The sequence below is a fragment of the Marmota marmota genome, unplaced genomic scaffold (assembly GCF_001458135.2).
Source record: "Marmota marmota marmota unplaced genomic scaffold, marMar, whole genome shotgun sequence".
NCBI classification, from domain to species: Eukaryota; Metazoa; Chordata; class Mammalia; order Rodentia; family Sciuridae; genus Marmota; species Marmota marmota.
The window spans coordinates 6,180,327-6,203,750 of record NW_026000229.1 but is presented as its reverse complement, the minus strand read 5'-3'; the positions used below and the strand labels follow the sequence as shown (position 1 = coordinate 6,203,750).

General features: G+C 33.7%; 1 protein-coding gene across 3 annotated transcripts in view; it reads left to right on the top strand.

The window, feature by feature from the left end:
- Nucleotides 1–23,424, top strand: part of LOC125613397 (S phase cyclin A-associated protein in the endoplasmic reticulum-like) — a 77,539-nt gene that overhangs the window by 13,475 nt on the left and 40,640 nt on the right. For all 3 annotated transcript variants that reach the window (XM_048793833.1, XM_048793834.1, XM_048793835.1), the window contains exons 3-5: nucleotides 10,906–11,023; nucleotides 14,229–14,299; nucleotides 17,514–17,708. In XM_048793833.1, coding sequence (XP_048649790.1) covers nucleotides 10,906–11,023; nucleotides 14,229–14,299; nucleotides 17,514–17,708 — 384 coding nt within the window. The remainder of the gene's footprint in view (nucleotides 1–10,905; nucleotides 11,024–14,228; nucleotides 14,300–17,513; nucleotides 17,709–23,424) is intronic.

Sequence of the window (23,424 nt, the reverse complement as noted above, 5' to 3'; positions counted from 1 at the left end):
ATGATTCAGGGACCAATCTTCTTTCATCTTTTGACTCCAGCATCCTTTAGAGAGTTCTGGGCTGAAGGAAGCCTCTGTATCTGACCAGAAAATGGAGGAAACTGAGGGAGAGAGTGCTGATGGTGTAGATGGTGATACAGGAGGTTTTTTTCATAAGCCCGACCTGGAAATGGCCTGATTTCTCTCTATATTCTAGTGTACAGAACTTAGTCACATAGAAATCTATTGGCAAGAAAGTCTGGAAACTGTTGTCTAGCTTTGGACAAGAGAAAAACTAAGTTTTTTTTTTTTTTTTAAATTAAAGCATTATTGTTAAATATAGAATTTGTGTTCATTTGACAAAATCATACATGCACAGAGAATTTGATTTACTCCATTTCAGTCCCCATTCCTCCATTCTCCTCTTCTTTCCTCCTGTTTTCTTTCCTCTACTCCACTGATCTTCTTTTTGCTTATTTATTTTTGATTGGTAAAACAAGTGATTTTGGTTAGCATATAGTCTGTCACAGGGGCTGTTGTAATTTTGTCCTGTGATGATGATGGCTTGGACTAGGATGGTAGTACTAGATTTAAGTTTTCAAAGCACGTTTGAGAAATAGAATTGGTAAGACATGTGTATTATTTAGAATGTAGGCTAATCTGTTAGCACAGAGACCCCCCCCCCAAAAAAAAAAAAACAAAAAACAAATAGTTCACACAAGTTGGAAGTTAATTTTTTTCTCTTCATAGTAGTCTAGAGTGCCTCAGTTCATCTATGGTTTTATCTTTAGAAAGGCAGGAAATTATCAATAAGAACTGACATAGTTGTAAATTACTAAACAGGATTCTAGCTCATTATTCTGTAATCGTAGGAAATTGCACCAGTTGTATAGTTTCTCATGGTTTGTAAAAATCTATTCAAACACTGCCATTTTTAGAATTTTAATGTACTCTGGGTGTCCACTGACTGGTAATCTTGTCTTCATGTTACTCAAAAATAGGAAGGACTTTGGTAGTGAGAATTGAAGAGAAGATTCTTTACTGAATTATTTGGAAAGCCAGAAAACCATTTTAAAAAAGGTCTGGGAATTTCATTTTAGGGTAAGCACGAGTATGGATGGATTTTGAAGCAAGTATGTCAAATTTTTTGGAGGCACGAACATAAAAATTTAGCAAACAAAGTTTGTTATCATTTTAAGGTTATGGGAAAGGTTGTTAAAATAGAAATTATTTAGTTTTATTGTTAACTAATAAAGTGGGAAGTTTCTTTTTTCAGCCTGGGAGCAAGTCTCAGAAAAATAGACTGTTTGGTAAACGTTCTGAATACTTGCTTTCTTTGTATACTGCAAGATTTGAACATAAAAATTTTTATTCAGCACTGAAGTTTGTTGCTTTTAATTGAAACATTTAGTATTTGAACAAACATCTGTAAAATCTTCATGTAGCACTAGGTGGCACACTATGACTTTGGATGAAAATATATATATTTTGTTTAAGTCTCCTGTAAGAAAAGAACCTATATAAAATTCTGTTTGAAATAGGTATCTATAAAGTTATGAAGTGTTTTGGACTCATTATTGAATTTCAAACCCTGACACTTAGAATAAAATACTTAAAACTATTATGTTTAAGTTACTATTGACATTTCACAGGAATTGGATTAGTAAAAATGACTAGACTTTGAGTTTTTACTGAAAGGAATCATTTAGCATTTATTATAGAAAGCATCTGTTTCAGATGTAGTAAGATGAATAGTAATGTTTTTCATATGAGGTGGTAACTGTTTTTGAATATATTTCTGTGTGTACTAAGTACAAAAGAACTAACTTTGCAAAATTTATGGTAAAGTGGAAGAAAGAATTTTTTTAATATTTATTTTTTAGGTGTAGATGGACACAACACAATGCCTTTATTTTTATGTGGTGCTGAGGATCAAACCCGGGTCCCGCCCCTGCTAGGCAGGCACTCTACCACTGAGCCACAATCCCAGCCCCAAGAATTTTTTTTTAATAGAAAAAACAATATTAGATTTGAATTTCTTGTTTAGTATTACTGCAACATTGGTATCTTGTGGCCATCCATTTTAGTTTTCGGAAACAACGTTAATTAATGAAAACTCTTGAACTAGAATCTAATGTCTGAAATAGTGAATTTTATGACCTGATATATATCTATAAAAGATTTTCTGTTTGCATAAGGGAGTTATCTGAAATAGAGCTGGAAGTAGTACATCTATTTAAACTAGTTCATTTGGCCAGGAATAAGTAGTGATGCTTTTGATTACAATGGTGCTTTGGTAACCTAAACAATAGATGGCAATGTAAGTTAGAACAGTCACTGGAAGATGTGTTTAAGCTAATGGAGGAGGTTTTATGGTGTTTCTTCTTTGGAAAATATGGCAATAAAGTAGAGAAGAGATGATTGGAGAATTTTGCAAATACACATGGAACAGAGGAGCTGGACAGAAGTCAGAGAATAATGAATTCCTTTGAAAGCTTAATTAGGTAAGTAGATGCTATGTGGATATTCAGGGCAAGATTAGAATAATGAAGTAATTGTCGATACCAGTTTTTGTGTTAAAAATGCAAACAATTTAAGTTTTGGCAAGGAAAATATGGGTTAGACTCTCATTGAAGAGTATGAAAGTAGAGGGGGTCACTCTTTGTTTTTCTAGTAGTTTGGATTGGTTAGTTCATTAATTTGTGCACTAAATTCAGTTCTTGCAACTCACAGATTTAGCACCCAAGAGATTATTCCCTCTTTACTAACAACACAATTTTTCTCCCTCCTGGATCACTCTCATCAACATAAAAATATGATCTATATCACCTGTCTTAAAACTCCTTTAAAATATATTGTAGTTGTAGATGGACACAATATCTTTATTTTATTTATTTATTTTTATGTGGTGCTTAGGATCAAATCCAGTGTGTCACATGTGCTAGGCAAGCACTCTACCTCTGAGCTACAGCCCCAGACCTTAAAACTATTTTATGTTAGGAAAAAACCCTTTGTGTTTTTTATGACAGAACTCAAAAGTGTTTTTTAGATTCATTGTTTGATCTCCATTTTCTCACTATACCTCTTTTTTTAAAAATCATTTTTTGTAGTTGTAGTTGGAAAGAATCCCTTTATTCTAAGTGTTTTTTTAATGTATTGCTAAGGATTGAATCTAGCGCCTCACACATGCTAGACAAGTGCTCTGCCATTGAGCTACAGCCTCAGTCCTCATTATTCTCCTTGAACCTCCTTCAGTCAGGAGTTTGACTCTACTGTTCCATTGAATAGGCAATAAGTTATTGATATTTTAAGAAATAATTTTGTAATAAGTTATTACTTTTATTACTTCCTATACAATGCAGAGTTGTTAACCTTATTGCTGTTTCTCTAAAGGCAATGAGTTGTTATTTTCCTATCCTCTGTGTACTCTTAAGATTTTTCTCTTTATTTTAGGTTATCAGTTTTTCTGTGATGTGATTAGGTATTTTTTTCCCTCAATAAATATCAGCCATTATTTTTATCATTGCCTCTGGTAAATATTAAAGGTATGCCACACAGCAGTTATACATTTGTATGTACACACATATATTTAAACATATATATTTTGTTATATATATATTTGCAATAAAAAGACTATTATTTAAAGCTCTCAGTAGACTTGCTTATGTCAGAATAAAATTAAAATTCAGGTTTTCTGGTGTACCTTTTTTTTGGGTGTGGGATGTTAGGGAGTGAACCCAGGAGAATTGTGCCATTGAGCTACATCTCCAGTCCTTTTTGAAAAAATTTNTATTTTTTTTTGAGAAAAAAATTTATTTTCTTTTTTTGCTGTTAACTTTTTTGAGTTCTTTATATATTCTAGATATTAATCCCCTATTGGGGAGCAGGTGGCAAAGATTTTATCTCATTCTGTAGGCTCTCTCCTTCATGTTCTTTCTTTGCTCTGCCAAAGCTTTAAATTTCATGCTGCCCCACTTTTTGATTCTTGGTTTTATTTCTTGTGCTTTAGGAGTCTTACTAAGGAAGTCAGTGTGTGCCAGTATGTTAGGAGTGGGCCTACATTTTCTTCTGGCAGTTGCAGACTTTCTGGTCTAATTCCTAGGTCTTTGATTCACTTTAACCTGATTTGTGTGTAGGGTGATAAAATCGAGGTTTAGTTTCATTCTTCTACATGTGGATATATAGTTTTTTTCAGCACCGTTTGTTAAAAAAGGCCTTCTTTTCTTCAATGTATGTATTTGGCACCTTTATTGAGTATCGATAACTTTATCTATGTGAGTTTGTCTCTGTCTTCTAGTCCATGTCTTTATGTCCGTTTTGATGTTAGTACCATGCAGTTTTTGTTACTACAGCTCTGTAGTGTAATTTGAGGTTTGGTTTTGTGATGACAGCCTCCAGCATTGTTCTTCTTTCTTAGGACTGTTTGGCTTTTCTGGGTTTCTTCCTTTGCCAAATTATTTTTACAACTTTTTTTTTTTTTTAGTTTTGTGAAGAACATCATTGATATTTTGATGTGGATTGCATTAATAAATATAATGCTTTTAGTAGTATACCCACTTTTAAAAAATATTTTATTTTTTAGTTTTAGGTGGGCACAATATCTTTATTTTTTATTTTTATGTGGTGCTGAGGATGGAACCCAGTTGTCTCATGCATGTTAGGCGAGCACTTTACCGCTGAGCCACAACCCCAGCCCCAGTAGTATGCCCACTTTGATAATATTCTACCCATAGAAGATAATAGGAGGTCTTTCCATCTTTCTAATGTCATCTTTGATTTCTTTTTTTCAGTGTTCTGTCATTTTCAATGTAGAGGTCTTTCACCTCCTTGGATAGATTTACTCCTCAGTACTTTTTGTTTTTTTGAGGTTATTGTGAATGGGATATTTTTCCTAATTTCTTTTTCAGCAGATTTCTTATTGGCATATAGGAAAGCAATTGCTTTATGTATGTTGATCTTTTATCCTGCTACTTTACTAAATTTGTTTATCAGCTCCAGAAATCTTATGGTGGGAATTTTTGGGTATTCTGAATCATGACATCTGCAGAGATCATTTGACCTCTTCTTTTCCTATTTGTATCTCTTAATAACTTCCTTCTCTTGCCTGCTTGTTCTGGCTAGAGTTCCAAGACTGTTGAATAGGAGTGGTAGGAGTTGACATCCTTGGTCTAGAGTTGTGGCTCAGAGGTAGAGTGTTCGCCTATCATGTGTGAGGCACTGGGTTTGATCCTCAGCACCACATAAAAATAAAGTAAAAAGATATGTGTCCACCTAAAAAAGCATTGACCTCCTTGTCTTCTTCCTTATTTTAGAGGAAATGTTTTCAATTTTTCTTGTTGAATGTGATGTTGGCTTTGGGTTTGCTGATATATAACCTTTACAATATTTAAGTAAGTTGCTTAGGGCCTTACTGAGTTGCCGAGGCTGGTCACAAAGTTGAAATCCTCCGGCCTTAGCCTTCTGTGACTGGGATCATAGGTGTGCACCACTGTGCCTGGCCTAGTCCCAAAGATTTTGATACATTGTAATCTCTATTTTAATTAGTTTCTAAATTTTTAAAATTTCTCCTGTGATCCATTTGTCATTCAAAAGTGCATTATTTAATCTCCAGGTGTTAGAGGGTTTCTATTTTTTATTGATTTCTAATTTCATTTCATTTTAATCTGATTGCAAGGAATTATCTTTTTTGGTATTTGCTAAGATTTCCTGTGTGTCTTAAAATATCATCTATTTTAGAGGATGTTACATGTACTGCTGAGAAGAAAGTGAGTTCAGTTGTTGATGGATGAAATATTATATAGATGTCTGTTAAGTCCATTTGATTCATAGTGTTTTTTAGTTCTGAAGAATCTTGACTTAGTTTATGTCTGGATGGTGTATCCAGTGGTGAAAGAGTGTTATTATATTGTGGTTTATTTATTATGCACTGCTGTTTGAAAAATAAACATTTATAGTCATTATATCGTATTACTTCAATCAGTATGAAATGACTTTCTTTGTTTCTTTTGATTAATTTTGGATTGAAGTTACTTTGTCTAATATGAGAGTAGCTACCCCTGCTTGCTTATAGCTACCATTTTGCATGATATATCTTTTCCCATCCTTTTACTTTCAATCTGTGGATGTCTTTATAAGATGAATCTCTTGTAAACATTGTTTGATTGGGTCTTGTTTTTTAAATCCAATCTGCCAATCTATATCTTTTGATTGAAGAGTTTGTAGACTTCTTACATTTAAAAAAAAATTTATTTAGTTGTTGATTGACTTTATTTATTTACTTATATGTCGTGCTGAGAATCGAACCCAGTGCCTCATATGTGCTAGGCAAGCACTCTAACAACTGAGCCACAACCTCAGCCCGACTTTTTACATTATTAATAGAGATGATTTTTATTTCTTGCCATTTTGATTTCTAATGCTTAATTTGTACTTGATTCCCCTTTAATAAACTATTCTTCCAGTAGAAGTTTTTCCTGTGCTTGTTTTCAGTTCTATTTTTCATGTCTTCTTCAAGAGACATTTCATTGAGTATATTTTATAGTACTGACTTAGTGGTTATGAATTCTTTAGTTGTGCTTATCATGGAAGGTTTTTATTTCATAAAAAATTATGAAGGGCAATTTTGCTGGATATTATAATTTTGGTTGGTACCTGTTTTCTTTCAGGGCTTGGTATATATTATTTCATGCCTTCCTGGGTTTTAGGATTTGGATTGAGTAATCAGTTGAAATCCAAATTAGTTTACCTCTAAACGTGACCTGCTGTTTTTCTCATGTGACTTTTAAAATGCTATCCTTATTCTGCATATTAGGTATTTCCATTATAACGAGTCTTGGAGAGGGATCTTTTTGCATCCTATTTTATGTGCCTCTTGTATTTGGATTTCCATCTTGTTCCTAAATTTGGAAAATTTTGTAATATTATTTAATTGAACAGGTTGTGTTTTCATTTACTTTGTATTGGCACCTTGGTCTACCCCAATGATTCTTCTATTTTTAAATATATTTTTTACTTAATGTGGTGCTGAGGATCGAACCCAGGGCCTCGTGTATCCAAGGCAAGCACTCTACCACTGAGCTACAACCCCAGCCCCTACCCCAATGATTCTTAAAAAAAAATTTTTTTTTAAATTGTAGATGGACACAATACCTTTACTTTTTATTTGTTTATTTTTATGTGGTACTGAGGATTGAACCCAGTGCCTCATACATGCAAGGCAAATGTTCTACCACTGAGCTACAACCCCAGCCCCCAGTGATTCTTATATTTAGTCTCTTGATGTTATCCCAGATTTCTTGAATATTCTGGTCATAGTCTGTTAACATCTGTTCTTTATTATTGACTTTATTTTCAAAACTTTGTCTTCAGGGCCTCAAAGTGGTCTAATCTATTGCTAGCACTTTGCATTGAATTTTTAATTTGATTTATTGAGTCTTTCATTTTCAGAACTTCCATTTGGTTTCTCTTTATTGAAATGATCTTTCACAGCCTATACTTTCTAAGTGTATTCCTCATATCTTCTTTAAGCTGGTTGAACATTTTAACTATAAAGTTTCTAAATTCTTTCTCCAGTATTTTCTCCACTATGGTGTCATTGGCGTCAGTGTTGAAGTGTTGTGGGGTGTTTGTTTGTTTGTTTGTTTTTATACTGCTTGTGTGGTCATACCAAAATACCATTGATTGGTATGATTATTGCTTCTTTTATGCAAGGGACTAGAGCTTCTTTCTCTTAAGAACCTTGGGCTGAGTGAATATCTAGGGATTAATGTTCAATGTGTGTCCTAAGCTGTTGCCAGCAGCAGCACCACTTTGAGAGAGGCCACTGAACCCTATTTACTGTAATTATTTCAGAGCAAAGGCATGTACTGTTGAACTGAATAAAAAACTTGATACTATTCTCCGTATTTCCTTAATCCAGGTATAAACCTATAGTTCTCTCCAATCAGTCTTCACTGCCTCCTTTGTATGCTGTGGAAAGGTCAGGGATTGCCACCTAGCTCCATTCTGCCATCTTCAAATTTCTCTCTGATTGGGTATTTAAATTTGTCTTGTTTGGAGTTTATAGAGCTTCTGGATGAATTAGGCTAGTGTATTTTATCAAGTTCTTTTTATATTATGAAAGTATTGTCTTTGGCCAATTTAAATAATTACTGTATTTTAGGTAATAATTTTGATAATATCCTGAATTTGATAGTTGTAAAAACTGGGAAATACAGGAGAGTTTCCTTGCATATCAGAAATACATATTGATGTGTCACTGGCAAGGACTATCATAACTATATTTCAAATGTCTCACAAAAATATGAGGATATTTTGGATATTCTTTTGGCTAATTTGTAACTTGTCTGTAATTTGAATTTATTTCAAAATAAAAAGTAATATCTGTTTATCTCATAATTGGCTTCTCATCACACAGTCTCACCAATTGTCTGGCTGCTTCCCATAAAAATGACAAACTTGAGTACATGTTACTGAGACCTTATGGACTGGGGTTAGTCATCTTTCTGTCTGTATAATAAAATACCTGAAACATTTAATTTATAAAGCTAAAAAGTCTATTTTAGCTCACAGTTTTGGAAGTTCCAAAGATTGAGTGAACTTACAGCTTTGAGCGTTCTTTGGTGGATGTGCCAGATGGCAATGGGGGGAGAGTGAGTAGTGGAGGAAACTGCTCATCTCATCAGCCAGGAAGCAAGGAGAAAGTGACTGGATGAGCTTGGGGTTCCAAAATCTTTTGTAGGGACACACCCTCAATAACTTAAGAACCTCTCATTAGGCCTACCTCCTAAATAATACTCCACCTCCTGATAGTGCCCCTCTGGGGACCAGTTCTCTAACACATGAACCTTTGAGACATTCAGCATCTAAACTCAACAGGCTGTAAAGCCTTAAAAAAATTATGTGGCCCTTTGTAGAAGAAGTTTGTTAACCCTTGCTCTAGAGTTCAGAGAGTTTATTCTTCCTCTGAAGTTATACTAGTCATTACTAAGTTCCTTTGAGAGAAATATGTTGCTTTTTCTTAACATATTCCTCAAATAATCAAGAATTAAAACTCAACCACTAGGTGAGGAGAACCCAAAATGGAATGTAAATAGTAACATATTACAAGTAAATAATATAACCATATTGAAGAGAATAAGAACTAATTTGATGATTTTGGAAAACAGTACTTTGATAGAATACAGGAAAAAGCTAAGGACAAGATCTATATAGAAATTCCATAATCTAGTTAGTAAATATGTTTCTCATAGGGATATAGGTTAACAATTCTGAAACTATATTTTGAATTGAATAGATAAATAAAATATTGTAGCTTTTAGAGCTGAGATTTTTGCCTCACTTAATTTTATAGAGTTCTGATTTAATACTGCATCTTTGCATTTGTTTACATTTTCAACTGTGAATACTATAGTCTGTATGTGTGTATAAGTTTTGATATATTTTAACTTCTTATAACAGATATTTGTATATTTATATTTGTAAATGATACACTATTGTCTACATATATTTTATGCATTCATGACATATCTAATTTTTAAATTTAATATTTATAGGATGTATGGTTTGTCTTTAAGTTTCTTCAAATTGTTGGAAATTAAAAAAAAAAATCTGCTCATGAGTGAATCTGCTCTGTTCAAACGTGTGTTGTTTAAGGGTCAACTTACATTTTCTCACTGTCTTAAATGCTTCTTTGCAAATAGTAGTTTTCCAATGAATGTATTGTTGCCTAAGGATTCCAGACATGCTGACTAGGCTGAGAAGGATTAGAAGAGGGCATGAAAACACACATTAATTGGACTGGAATTTTATGCTGGGCCCAGTGGTGAACTTGTTTGATACAGAGGCCAATTGCCCACATGGGATTCTCTGCTCATGTGGATTCTTTGGGATCCCTTTCTTCCCATACATACTTGGCTTATAAAAACAGGTTATTTTCTGTAGTGTGTGTATGCATGTAAATATTTATCAATTGACAAATAGGTACATTTATTTATCAATAGATAAATATATACATGCATATGTAAGTTTTTGGGATTGAACCCAGGGACACTCTTTCCACAGAGTTAGACCTCCAGTCCTTTCTATTTTTCATTTTGAGACAGGGACTTGTTAAGTTGCTGAGGTTGGCCTCAAACTTGTGATCCTTTTGCTTCAGCCTCCCAAGTGACAGTACTACTGCATCTGGCTTATATTTGCATTTATTAGTGGGGAACTAATGTTTGTTTTATTGGGCCTAGGTCCCAGTTGGCTCAGGGTCTTGGTGGAGCTAAACTTGTCAGTGCTGCTTATAGGTTGGGTGGGTCTACAGTAGGAAATAAATCACACACATTTTGTAAAGTAGTTTGAATTTTACAATTTGCATTTAAAATATGTCAGTTTTAGTAATTACTGTTTAGATCCCAGTAGCTTAGAATTAATCATGTAGTTAACAGCTGAGTGGAAATTCACATTATTTATTTATTTTTATGTGGTGCCTCATATATGCTAGGCGAGCGCTCTACCACTGAGCCACAACCCCATCCCTGGAAATTCACTTAAAAAAAAAAGAGTTTTAAAAAACATTTTATTCTGCAGAGAACTTTCAGAGGAAATTTATAGCATGTTTGTAAAATGTGGTCTCTTTCCCTTGAACCTGTTAATATGTAAGTGGTGGTGCTGATATGGACACACAGCAGTGCTTATGTTTCTTTGGACACTTTTTCAAACCTTAGATTATGTTTATTCTTGAAATAATTTTTTAAAGCTTTTAAAGTTAAAAGCTTTAAAAAAATTACGATTGACTTTCTTTTCTGTTTAACCACCTTCTAAATTCCAAATTAGTTTTAAATGTCTCCTTTTTGATAAAATGTGGGAAATAATGTTCTCAAATATGGTCTGTATGTTGACTTATCTAATGCATAATAATTTTCTCTTTTTTATACGTAGGCTTCATTTCAGCGTTCCAATAGTCATGATAAAGTAAGGAGAATAGTTGCAGAGGAGGGTCGCACAGCAAGAAACCTAATAGCTTGGAGTGTTCCATTGGAAAGCAAAGATGATGATGGTATGTATTATAAAATAATTGGTTTCATCTTTGTTGTAAACTATGATAGACAGGCACCATACCTGTAGTTCTAACTACTCTGGAGGCTGAGGCAGAAGGATCCCTTGAGCGCAGGAATTCAAGGCCAGCCTAGGCAACATAGCTAGACCCCATCTCAAACAAAACAAAACAAAACAGAACAGAAAAAATTAGAAGGATATATTTTGTTCTAAATGATAAATAGATTGAAAGCTGGATGTTCACAGTTAGAACTCTTGAGAAAATTAGTATATATCAAATAATTTTTAATTGCTTTTATATACAAATGGCTTAATAAAAGTGATGTTGTTAGCTTTGCTGTTTCAGATAACAATGAAATTGCGCTTGTTATATTATTATGATTGGCAGATGAGAAGTTACAAGAGATTTAAATTTTTTTCTTTTCCTGAATTCTTATAGTTTACAACAAGTTACCATTTGTTTTAATAAAAACAATCGGAAAGTAGCCTAGAGTGCTTCCCTAGCATGTGAGAGGTACCATGTTTAATCCCCAGCTCCACAAAAATAAAATACCAACACTGCCACCACCACTGCCGCCAACAAAACCAGAAGAGAGGATTTTGAAGGATCCCAGTGCAAATAAAGGATAGATGTTTTAAGAAGATGGAAATATTAATTACCTCAATTTATTTGTTGTATACACGTATCAAATTATCACACTTTCTCATTATCAGTGATGTTAACTTTAATTAGTTCATATGTCTGCCAAGTCTCTCCACTATAAAATTTTCCTTTTTAGTTATTAATGAGTAATTTTTTCAAAAAATATTTTTAGACTTATAAATATTTTTAGACTTAAAAATATTGATTCAAAAATCAATAGTTTACTCTTGCTCCTATACTTCTTCCTTCCCTTCCAAAATTCTTTTCTTATATTTATTGAACACAACATCTGTCTTTTTAAATTGACAATCTGTAGATGTTTGTTAGGTTCATTTGATTAATGTTTTTTAGGTTGGAAGAATCTCTGTTGGTGAGAAAGGTGTGTTTAATCATCGAGTATTATTATATTGAGGCCTATCTGAATCTTTAAGTTTAATGATGTTTATTTTACATATTTAGATGCATTGACATTTGGGGCATAAATGTTGACTGTTGTTTTATCTTCTTGTTGTATTGTTTCCTTTACCAATTTGAAGTGACCTTTGTCTCTCCTGATTAATTTTGTCTTTGGAATCTGCTTTGTCATATGTGAGAGTAGCTACTCCTGCTTGTTTTCAGGCTCCATTTGCATGATGTATCATTTTCTGTCCTTTCTGTTTCAGTTGTGGATGTCTTTGCCTGTGCGGTGAGTCTCTTGCAAACAACATATAGTAGAGTCTTGTTTTTTAATCCATTCTGCTAGTCTATGTCTTTTCATTGGAGAATTGAGACTATTTACATTCAGTGCTTTTCTAGAGAGATGTTTGTTAATTCTTGCCATTTTTACCTATTTCTAATGTTTAATTTGGTCCTGTTTCTCATATCCTTAGCTGTGCTTCCAATGAGGTTTATCCATCCTGAGCCCTGGAGTTAGTTTTTAATTTGTTCTGTATGTAGTATTTCCTTTAAGTGTCATCTATACTACCAGTTTAATAGTCATTAATTCTTTTGGTATCTGCTTATTTTGGAGTTAGTTTTTTGTTTCTCTTTGATTTTGAAGACAGCTTTGTTGGATGTAGCAATCTTGGTTGACAGTTATTTTCTCTCGAAAAATATTTATTTCTATAAAAGCAGCTTGTTATTATAGTATGGCTACTATATATATGTATACTCAAATATTTCTGAGGATGATAGTTCCATTTTAAACAAGGGCTCTCTTCTTTGGGTTCTTTCTTTTCCTCTGATGTTTGTTCCAAGCTGTTTTTTCTGTTGGCTTTTCTAAAAATTCTGGCTGGTATATTCTGTAAACAGAATGAATGAAGAGCTATGTAGTGTAATTTTTCTGCCTTTATGTCTGGTAGACCAGTGAGGGAGTTGGATAAATGCCTGTGTGTTATGGCTTATATCACTTATTCTTCATCAGGGTCCTGCTTCAAAATTATCTTGTAGAAAAAAGAAATTTTTCTTATGTACATGTTAGAGAATGAGACATCTGACTATAAAAAACCCTCTGTTTTTTTAAGCACTGGGTATTGAATTTAGGGCCTTCTGTATGCTAGGCATGTGATCTACCACTGAGCTAAATCTGCAATCCTTAACCTTTGCAAAATCGAACTATGTATTTCACAAAGCAGAGAAATTAATAAAAATAAAATATTGGGCTTATATGGTAAAAATAGTCTTAAAAATTAAAATTTTTTATTATGGTAAAAAAAAATTCTTAATTTTATTGTTGAAATAAATTTAAAGGAAGTATTTCTCAGTAACTTGATGTTTTTTTTTTAATTGTCAGATTATCTGACTTCTGTAATTCATTTGTGTGTATGTGTGTATGTGTGTGTGTGTGTGTGTGTGTGTGTATGTGTTCATTTTTATTATGGTAACAGGGATTGAACACAGGGCCATTTAACCACTGAGTCATATCCACAGACTGATTTGTTTTGTTTTTGAGACAGGATCTCACTAAGTTGCTGAGTCTGGCTTTGAACTTTTAGTCCTCTTGCCTCAGCTTCCTGAGCTGCTGGGATTACAGGCATGTGCCACCACATCTGGTTATCTGACTTCTTTAGAAGTTGATTTATTCTTATTCTGAGAAAGCCATTCAAAAAAAGCAGCCTCTGGGACTTTGGAAATTTACCTTTATTAAAAAAAAAAAACAACAACTGTATCATCAGTAGTTTCCATTGAGCATGCATAGATTGTACTGTTTTGTGTTCGCTGGATGGAAGTTTTGTGTTATTATACTTGGATAATTTTTATAGTTTAGTTTTATATTATCTAATTACCTACAGTTTAATTTTGTGTTTTCTATTTTTTAAAATAGTAATACTTTTTTATTTTCTTTTTAAAAATTTGTTCTAATTAGTTATACATGACAGTAGAATATATTTTGGCATTATACATATATGGAGTATAACTTTTCATTCTTCTGATTGTACATAATGTAGAATTACATTGGTTGTATAATCATATATGCACATAGATAGTAATGTCCAATCATTCTGTCTTTCCTGTTCCCATTCTCTCTCCCTTCCCTTCATTCCCCTTTGTCTAAATATTTTCTTATTTGTTTCTTGCCTTGAAGGGAAACCTAAGTGTCAAACTGGTGGAAAATCTAAGAGGACAATTCAAGGCACTCATAAAACTACTAAGCAGGTACGGCGTATATTACTTTTTATTTAGTTACTTTTAATTTAAATTCCTGAATATATTGTAAGTTATAAAATATAATATTTTAGTACTTATTATATACTTTATCTTCATGTGAAAATTAAATGTAGCATTTTAAATTTAACAAATATGTATATACTCATGTGTACCTAGTTTGTGCTAAGTATTTATAAATATTAATGCTTATTAACATTTATTTGGTTCTTATAGCAACCCTTTGGTGTAGACATTATTATTGTCCTCACTTACAAAAGTGAAGTTATATTACAAAAAGAAACTGAGGCAAGGAGGCTATGTAACATGCTAGTAAGTGACGCAGCCAGTATTTGAAGTCAGGTTGTCAGTTTCCATAGTTTTAATTTTAACCCTTCTGCTACAGTTCCTTTTTCTTCATTCTTGATGTTAATCTGAAGCCTTTAGGTTTGTAGGGTAGTGTATATATATTGTCTCTAAAAGTTTTCAAGTTCCTCTACTAAAATTTGTGGAGAACACAAACTACCTAATTTTTGGGAAAGTATTCATAAGTATAGTTATCTTTTAAATTCATTGTTGTTTTATTTTTATATACATTATGTATGTTATGTGTTATTTTAGTTTGGAATTTTTTAATATACTAGATGTATTATGTAAAACAAAAATGTTATAAGAGGAAAACATGGATTTCTAATTAAGATATCACTGTGAGTTTACAAATAATTTTCACTCCCCACACACAGAGGCATCAGTGATAAAATTTTTAAAAGGAAATAGGATATTTTAAAAAGTAAGATAAAAATCTTGGTGGATGAGAAGAAAACAAATATGTATATTGACAGGTAAGTGGAGTTGGGGGCAAAACCAAAATGGATAGATTTCTAGAAGATCAATTCCAATGGGAATGCCGCACCCTACCTGTGCACAGTTACTAATCAGTTAATCCACATCAATAATTAATCCAGGGGATAGAGTTGTAGCTCAGTTAGAGCACTTGCCTAGCATGTGTGAGTCACTGGGTTTGATCCTCAGTATCACATTGTGTATATATATAACTAAAATTTTTAAAAAAATGTTTACTATTGTTTTAGTCCATGTTTTCTATTGTTTAGTCTGCTGCTTAGGTCACACGTCTCATAATCTAATCATTTTATCTCTGAAAAATTTTGAATTGTCTTATATATGAGCTTTTATGGGACACTTTATATCTAAACCATAACAGTCATATTCTTAAAGGTAAAGACTTACAAGGCCCCAATAAAAGGCCCATGGAAGTGGAACAATAGTGGGCTAGATTGTTGGTAACCATAAAGGCGAAGAAAATAAAAAGGTAAAAGATCAGAAACTCAATCTCAAAATAAGTTTGCAAAGTAAAATATCAAATCACATGTGGAAATTAGCATCATAAAATAGAGTATTCCACAAATGAGATGGTAATGAAATGACATTTTTTCTAAAGAGAACTTTTAAACTTTTAAAGCAATGAGTGTTAGAATAACTATAATGCAAGATGGAGAAATTAGAAATGTAATAGGTGAATATTAATTTTGAAAATTTATAATTAAACATAAACCCAGATAAAAATCTTAGAAATGAATGTGTTATCAGTGAAATTTTGAAAATCTTCAATTAATGGAATAAACAATATATGGGACAAAGAGTTTACTGAAAGAAAATTTGTGAATTGGAGGACAACTTAAAATATAACTTGGAGAATTACAGAAATGGAAAATGTGAAAGAGAATTTAAGATTGAGAAATTCAAATAACATGTCTACTAAGTCTTCTGAAAGTAGAGAATAAATAATGGGTGTATTGAAAATATCCCTCACTTTCTGAATTCTCAAGAGCTTCAGGGCTTCAACTGGAGCTGAGTAGGGTGAATAAAATATGTTTATACTCAAATTCATTCTAGAGAATCTTCAAAACATCATAGTTAAGGAAAAATGTCCTTAAAATTGTCAGGAAGTGGGGCTGGGGATGTGGCTCAAGCGGCAGCACGCTCGCCTGGCATGCGTGCGGCCCGGGTTCGAACCTCAGTACCACATACAAACAAAGATGTGTGTCCGCCGAGAACTAAAAAATAAATTAAAAAAAAAATTGTCAGGAAGTAAACCTGCTAAGGAATGACAGGTTAATAGAATTGTTATCAATGAAAGACCAATGGAGCAATAATTCAAAGTTATGAAGCAAAATAACTTTTGACCCAGAATTCTGTGCTTAGTCAAATGATCATTTAAGTGTAAGAATGAAATACATCCAGTTTATATGGTAAGACTAAAAGTTTACTATTGTTTTAGTCCATGTTTTTTATTGTTTAGTCCATTTTTTTTTGCTTGCATTATGTCATAGCAATAGTAGTTTATTTGGCTCAAGGTTCTAGAGGCTGAGAAGTCCAAGGTCATTGGGCCATATCTGGTGCAAACCTTCTTGCTGAATCCTATTGTGGAAGAAGGTATCATATGTCAAGAAAGTGTGCTTTCATGTGCACAAGAAGAAGGAAGAGAACACCAGTTCCATGATAACAAACTGCCTCCTACAATAATGACATTTATTTATCCATATGGGGAGAGCCCTTGTGACCTAATCATACCTTAAAGATCCCCACCTTTTAAAACTGTTGCATTGGGGATTATATTTCCAACACACTGATTTTGGGAAATCATTGAAACTATAGCAGCCATTTACAAATTCTTAATGAAGAACTGTTAAAGATGTACTTCAGTAAGAAGAAAAGTGATTCTTTGGGAAAAGTTGCTTGTAAAAAGATGTGAAATATATTGGTAAGTCTCATGAACTAGATAGGTTTTTAAAAATCCACACAACAAATGTAGAAAGATGACACTACACCCAAGTATAACTAGTACGTGGAATATGTAAATGAATATATACAAGCAATTTCAAAATGTTGACATTGCTATTTATTATTTGTTAATATATGTGAATGTGCCATACATGTGTTCCAGTAAATCAGGAATAACTTTAGCACTCCTATTGCTAAATGTTGAGTCACCTAAGTCATCATAATCTTCAGTAAGACTTGTCTAAAATAAAAATTGACCTTATAAACCTGTCCATTTTACAGTGAGAAACTTTAAGGTGAGAAACTTTGTTTTGAGGTACTCAAGCAAGATGTTAGATAAAAGTATTTATGTTGAAAATGTGCCTTATACAAAACAACAGTCCCTGAAAGCCTTATATTTTTTTCATGTATTTTATTTGACTAGAATACTGCAATAGACTGTAAGATAACATCTGCAGTTGGAGATAAACACTTTGATAAAAGTCCCACTAAAACAAGGCATCCTCGGAAAATTGATCTTAGAGCTCGGTACTGGGCATTTCTTTTTGACAATCTTCGCCGTGCAGTGGATGAAATCTACGTAACTTGTGAATCAGATCAGAGTGTGGTGGAATGTAAGGTAAGTTATGCAAAGTTATGCTTTGCGGTTTGTGTTTCATTTCATCTTATGCTCCAATTTTTGCTACGTCTTCCTTGATCATTTACTTCACTTATTTTAGTTTTAATAAATTCTATATGCATTTTATTTCATTACCTCTTAGTAAAAAATTTTCTTTTGATTTTACACTAAAATAAACATTGTGCTTGAACTTTTCTTGATTTTAAAGTCTTTGTTTTTGGCATGATCTGATTTTTAGTTGCTTTTATATTCTGTGAAAGATTTGGTAGAAAGCTGATACATAATCCTGAGGAAGGAATCAAATATTGGGGGATGTTCACACAGAAGCACACACAAAAATTTTAAAAATCTTTCTTATTTGCATTCTCTGTTGGTACAGTAGGTGGCACTAGTGAGATTTTCACATTCTTTGGTTTCATGTTTAATGTCTTTAATTGAACACTGCTCCCTTTCCGTTGAGATACTTATCATTCTCCTAATTCACTCTGGTCAGGGAAAAGTGAGATTGATGGCTAACCATAAACAATCTTGGGTGGGATTGGGATGTCATCGTAAGGTGTGTTTTCTAATTTTAGATAACCTTGTGATTGTAATAGGATATTAAACAGACATATAACATAGTCTATCTGTAAAAATTCACCAGAAAGCCTGGCATTTTAGTAAATACTAATTATATATTATATTACTTTTTATTGAAAAAATTATTTTGAGAAAAACCAAAGCAATATGTCTTCATATAATTATTAAAGAGATAACTTCTGTTTTAAGTATGAATATGGTTGAAACCCTTGGAATTCATTATTTAGCTTTAGAATTATATGAAGGGTCAAAGAGACAGCAGTTGTGTTTCCTCTTAAATTGGAAAGAACAAAAATGAATTTTAGACTAGTTTGAAAATATTCATCAAAACCAAGTTTCAAAATGAGCGGTATATTGAAATTGTCCAAATACAAGATGTGGTAGTCACAATTAATATTATTATTGTCATTATGTAAAAACCTTTTATGTTTTAAGAGAAACACTTCTAAATAAAATCATATCCTTAAAGAATAATGAGTTAGCAGATTATAATGGAAAACACTACTGACTTAGTTTTGAGTTTTAGCTTCTAAAAAAGAGCATGTGGGTCTAGATCATCTCCAAGTCATAGAGATCAATCAATTCACCAGATTCTTTGATTTTTGTGATTGAAAATGACATATGTCTGGGCTGGGGCTGTAGCTCAGTGGCAGACTTCATGTGTGAGGCACTGGGTTCGATCCTCAACACCACATAAAAATAAATAAGGGCTCAGCAGTAGCTTACTTGCCTAGCACGTGTGAGACCCTGAGTTCGATTCTCAGCACCATGTATAAATAAATAAAATAAAGGTCCATCAAAAACTTAAAAAAATTAAAGAAATAAAATAAAATAAGGCATGCTGTCCCTCTACAACTACAAAAAAAAAAAAAAAAATTTAAACCAAACCAAAAAAATTTGTTTGGGAAATATGTACTTCTTTAAAAAAAATTTTTTTTTTAGTTGTTGATAGACATTGATTATTTATTTATTTATATGTGGTGCTAAGAATCAAATCCAGTGCCTCACAAGTGCCAGGCAAATGTGCTACCACTGAGCCCCAGCCCAAATATGTACTTCTTTAGAGAAGTGAGATTGACTAATTATAATTGTGTCTCAGTTAGCAAGCAGAAACTCTGGCATCTGCCTCTGATACTTCTGTGTTTGACGAAGCTAGAAATGTAACTTATTTCTGGCTCTGTCACTCATTTATCTAAAGCTTTGTGAAAGTTTAATAGTAATAGATTTTTTTTTTAATGTAAGATGTAGATTAAAAGATGAAGAAGGGGCTGGGGATGTGGCTCAAGCGATAGCGCACTCGCCTGGCATGCGTGTGGCCCGGGTTCGATCCTCAGCACCACATACAAACAAAGATGTTATGTCCGCCGAAAAATAAAAAAAAAATATTAAAAAAAAAAAAAGATGAAGAAGGTTTTGAGAAAATGAGAGGAATGCTTGTACTATGCCAAGATTCTCAAAGACTTATGCTGAGAAGTAAAATCTGGGAGAAAGCTATTCTCATTTTCTATTTTGGCCTTCTCTAGGACTTACAGCTGGTAATGTAAAATGATACAGTTTAACATTTGGTCTAAGCATATGCTGGGTAATAACTAGTGTTCCTTTTTTGTTTACATATTTCTCTATTTTAGTTATCAAAGCATTGCCATCTATATCCTCATTTGGTTAGTACTTTGTAGATATGTAACTCAGGGATTTCCCTTCATTTTGCATGTAGATTCAATTCTTGTTTTTGTTGATGCTCTCAAGGATTTATTCTCATTTGTGATTTTTGTGTTTTAGCCTTAATTAAATAACCACAGTTCAGTTTTGTGTCCCATATGTAAAGTGTAGTTAGTACCATCTTTGTTATGCAGTTCACATAAGTGTAGCATGTTAGTGAAAAATATTTTTACATTTTACCCAGGAATACAGACCACACTTCCCTCTGTAATTAAAAGAGGCTAAATTCTTCACTTTTTTGAGCTTGAGGATGTGTCTGTTATGACATCAACTGTTCCATTGCTTGACTTGCTAGGAACTGACATCCCAGCAAAGCCATACGCTAATCACCACCCCTATGTTTCCCTTGCCCCCTTATAAAATGGGCTAGAGGGTGGGCTGGGAGGAGATTGCCTTTTGGGCTATGTACAGTTAATGAAGTGGTGGTTATCTCATCAACTTATTCTCACAAAAAAATGAGATGAAACTTTAACGAAGTGTTCTTGAAGTTTGTGGGTGTGGCTGCAGGGAGGAGGGGCTGGCATCTTTTCTCTGCCAGGATATTTGATGTGCTGAATGATTTTGGTGTGTCTGGAATGTGTTAAAAGAGTTTGGGGGGAAAGAATGTTGGGAACACATTTTACTTTCCTTTCCCTGTTTTCATTTTAACTTGGGGAGAGTTAGAAGCATATTCCCAGAAGTTTGGGGGCACCCTCAGATACAGAGACTGATGCTTATATGTGTCTAAGAGATTTTGTAGCACAATAGGCTTACTAGAGTATTCTAGGTAAGCTGGGTCTGAAGGATCTCTAGGGTAGTAGTATGCTTCTGAAGGAGTTCTCTGTGATTAAGTAAAGAGGAAACTGGTGAGATTTATGTTTTATGTGAGAGAAGGAGCATAAACATACCTGAAGATGTTAAAGGCTGAGGGGCTTCCTAAGGTAATCCTTGGCTATGTGAATGTATGCAAAATTCTGATGGAATTGGGCAGCAGGAACAAGGGTGAACCTGCATGCTGCCTAGAGATCATGTGTGCTACCTGTGCAGAAATCACCATCAGTGCAGAGATTAGTTAGAAGCCACTGACTTCAGATTGAATCAGAAAAACCATGGATGCGTTGCTTCCTGGTAGCACTTGATTCTGTTGGCAGTTGGCATAATTTGAGCCCTGTAGAAAAGGTCAGCTGATGACTGTGGCAGACCCATCACTAATGTTTGGCAAGCTTTGTAAGTAGAATATTGCTCTTTTCTTACAGCTGCTACTTATGGAAGAAGACGTAAGTTTGTAAAAGAAGGAGAGTGGGAGCAGAAGCATGGGGGAGGAACGGAGGAGAGAGCCAGTAAGAACAAGCCTTGCCATTTCCCACCACAGGCATCTGGTAGAGGCTGTGGAATTCTCACTTGTGCTAATGAGGCATGTTGTCCATAGATAGAATTTAAAAACTATGCTTTGATCATTGAATATGACTGAAAAATTTTGGAATTTTACTGATCATACTTAGTAGACTTAGGATTCAACAGAGTAGTTATGGGGAAAAACAATTATTTTATGTTTATATGTCAGTTGAGATTTGCCGTTCAACAAGTTAGGGATCAAATGGAGACACAAGAAAATGTTTTGGAAGGTATAACATAAAATATAAAAGAAAATAAGGGGCTGGAGTTGCTAGAGCACTTGCCTGGCATGTGTGAGGCCATGGGTTTGATCCTCAGCACTGCATATAAATAAATAAATAAAAATGAAAGATCCATTAAAAACAAAACTTTATAATTAGGAAAAAGAAGAGTCACAGATGGACAAATGAGAATGAGTCCAGGGACAGAGAAGGAATAATCATAGAAGTAAAAAGACTAAGAGAATAGTAATGTTCCTAAAGTCATAAGAGTATTGTGGTCAAGATTGACTGAAGTTAAGAGAAAGCCATTTCTCTTTGACATTCAGTAGGAACAAGAACAGATCGGATCAAGGTGGAAATTTGTGGTAAGAGTTTGAAATTCTCTGCTCTTATTATTTTTAAAAAGTAGGAAGTATATGGGGTTGGAGGTTTGAGGAAACAGGGTCTAAAATAACTGATAGAGAAGGCTGACTTTTAGAACCACAGGATTACTTGGCAACCTGGAAGGTGACAACTAAGAAAATTCTCTTTTCTGTATAGTTTCTTGTTTTCCTCATTAGCATTTTCTCTCATCAGCGTTGAACATGTTTCTCTTCCATCCTAAAAACAAAACAACAACAACAAAGCAACCCCAAACCCCAGATCCTCTCTATTTATTCTTTAATTGATTCCCCAAACCCCATGCCATTTTCCTCCTTCCTTTCTTAGCCAAGTTTCATGAAAGTGTTTTCTGTATTTGCTGCCTCCATTTTCTTTTTTTCCTATACTCATTAGTCTACTTGAATCTGGTGTCATGTCCTATAGAGCTTCTGTTAACTCCTGTGAAGGTTGCTCGTCAATTTATTGCCAAACCTAGTAGATGTTTTTTAGTTTCTTCCATGGTCTCTGAGCAGCATTCCATACTGTTGACTGATTCCTTCACTTTAGAGAACTTTCTCCTGTGGCTTTTATGGAGTGCCCTCTACTAATTTTCTTGTTCCTTTGTTTGACTCTTATTTTTGCATTCTCTGTATTGACTTTTTCTTTGCCACCTTTTTTATTTTTATTTTTTTTTAGAGAGAGAGTGAGAGACAGTGAGAGAGGGGGAGAATTTTAATATTTATTTTTTAGTATTTGGCGGACACAACATCTTTGTTTGTATGTGGTGCTGAGGATCGAACCTGGGCCGCACGCATGCCAGGTGAGCGCGCTACCGCTTGAGCCACATCCCCAGCCCTGCCACCTGACTTTTAATTGTTAGGATCATTAAGATTCACTTCAGGCTTCCTCCTTGTCTCACTAATTTATACTTATTCTCTGAAATTTTATTCAGGCCATGGCTTAGTTTACCATTCCTTTGCTGGTGATTCTGAAATTTATAACCCTAGCCTATATCTGCCTGTCTTATGATACTCAGAACTTTATGTCCACCTTCCCTAGTTGGCTTCTTGACTTGGATATCTTCCAACACTTTAAACTGGCATATATAAAACTAAGTTTAACTCTCTTTTTCTCATCATAAATCTGGAGATGTGTTTCTCTTTCCTGAATGGCAAATTCTGCCTCCACTCAGATGTTTATTCTTGAAACCTGGGAGACATCTTTGATTTCTCTCTTAACCTCAGGAAACTATTGTCCAATGAACTAATTTATTTCACAATTGCTTTCTAAATCTTTGCAATCCATTCCATTCTCTAATTCTCCCCTGCTGACATCCTAGTTCTTCTAGTTCAAGATGCCATGATAAAATGCTTAGATTACAACTGCATAGGACACTCTGCCTTCTTCCTACCCATTTTCCACACTATATGTTGAATGATACATAAAGATGAACATGACTGTCT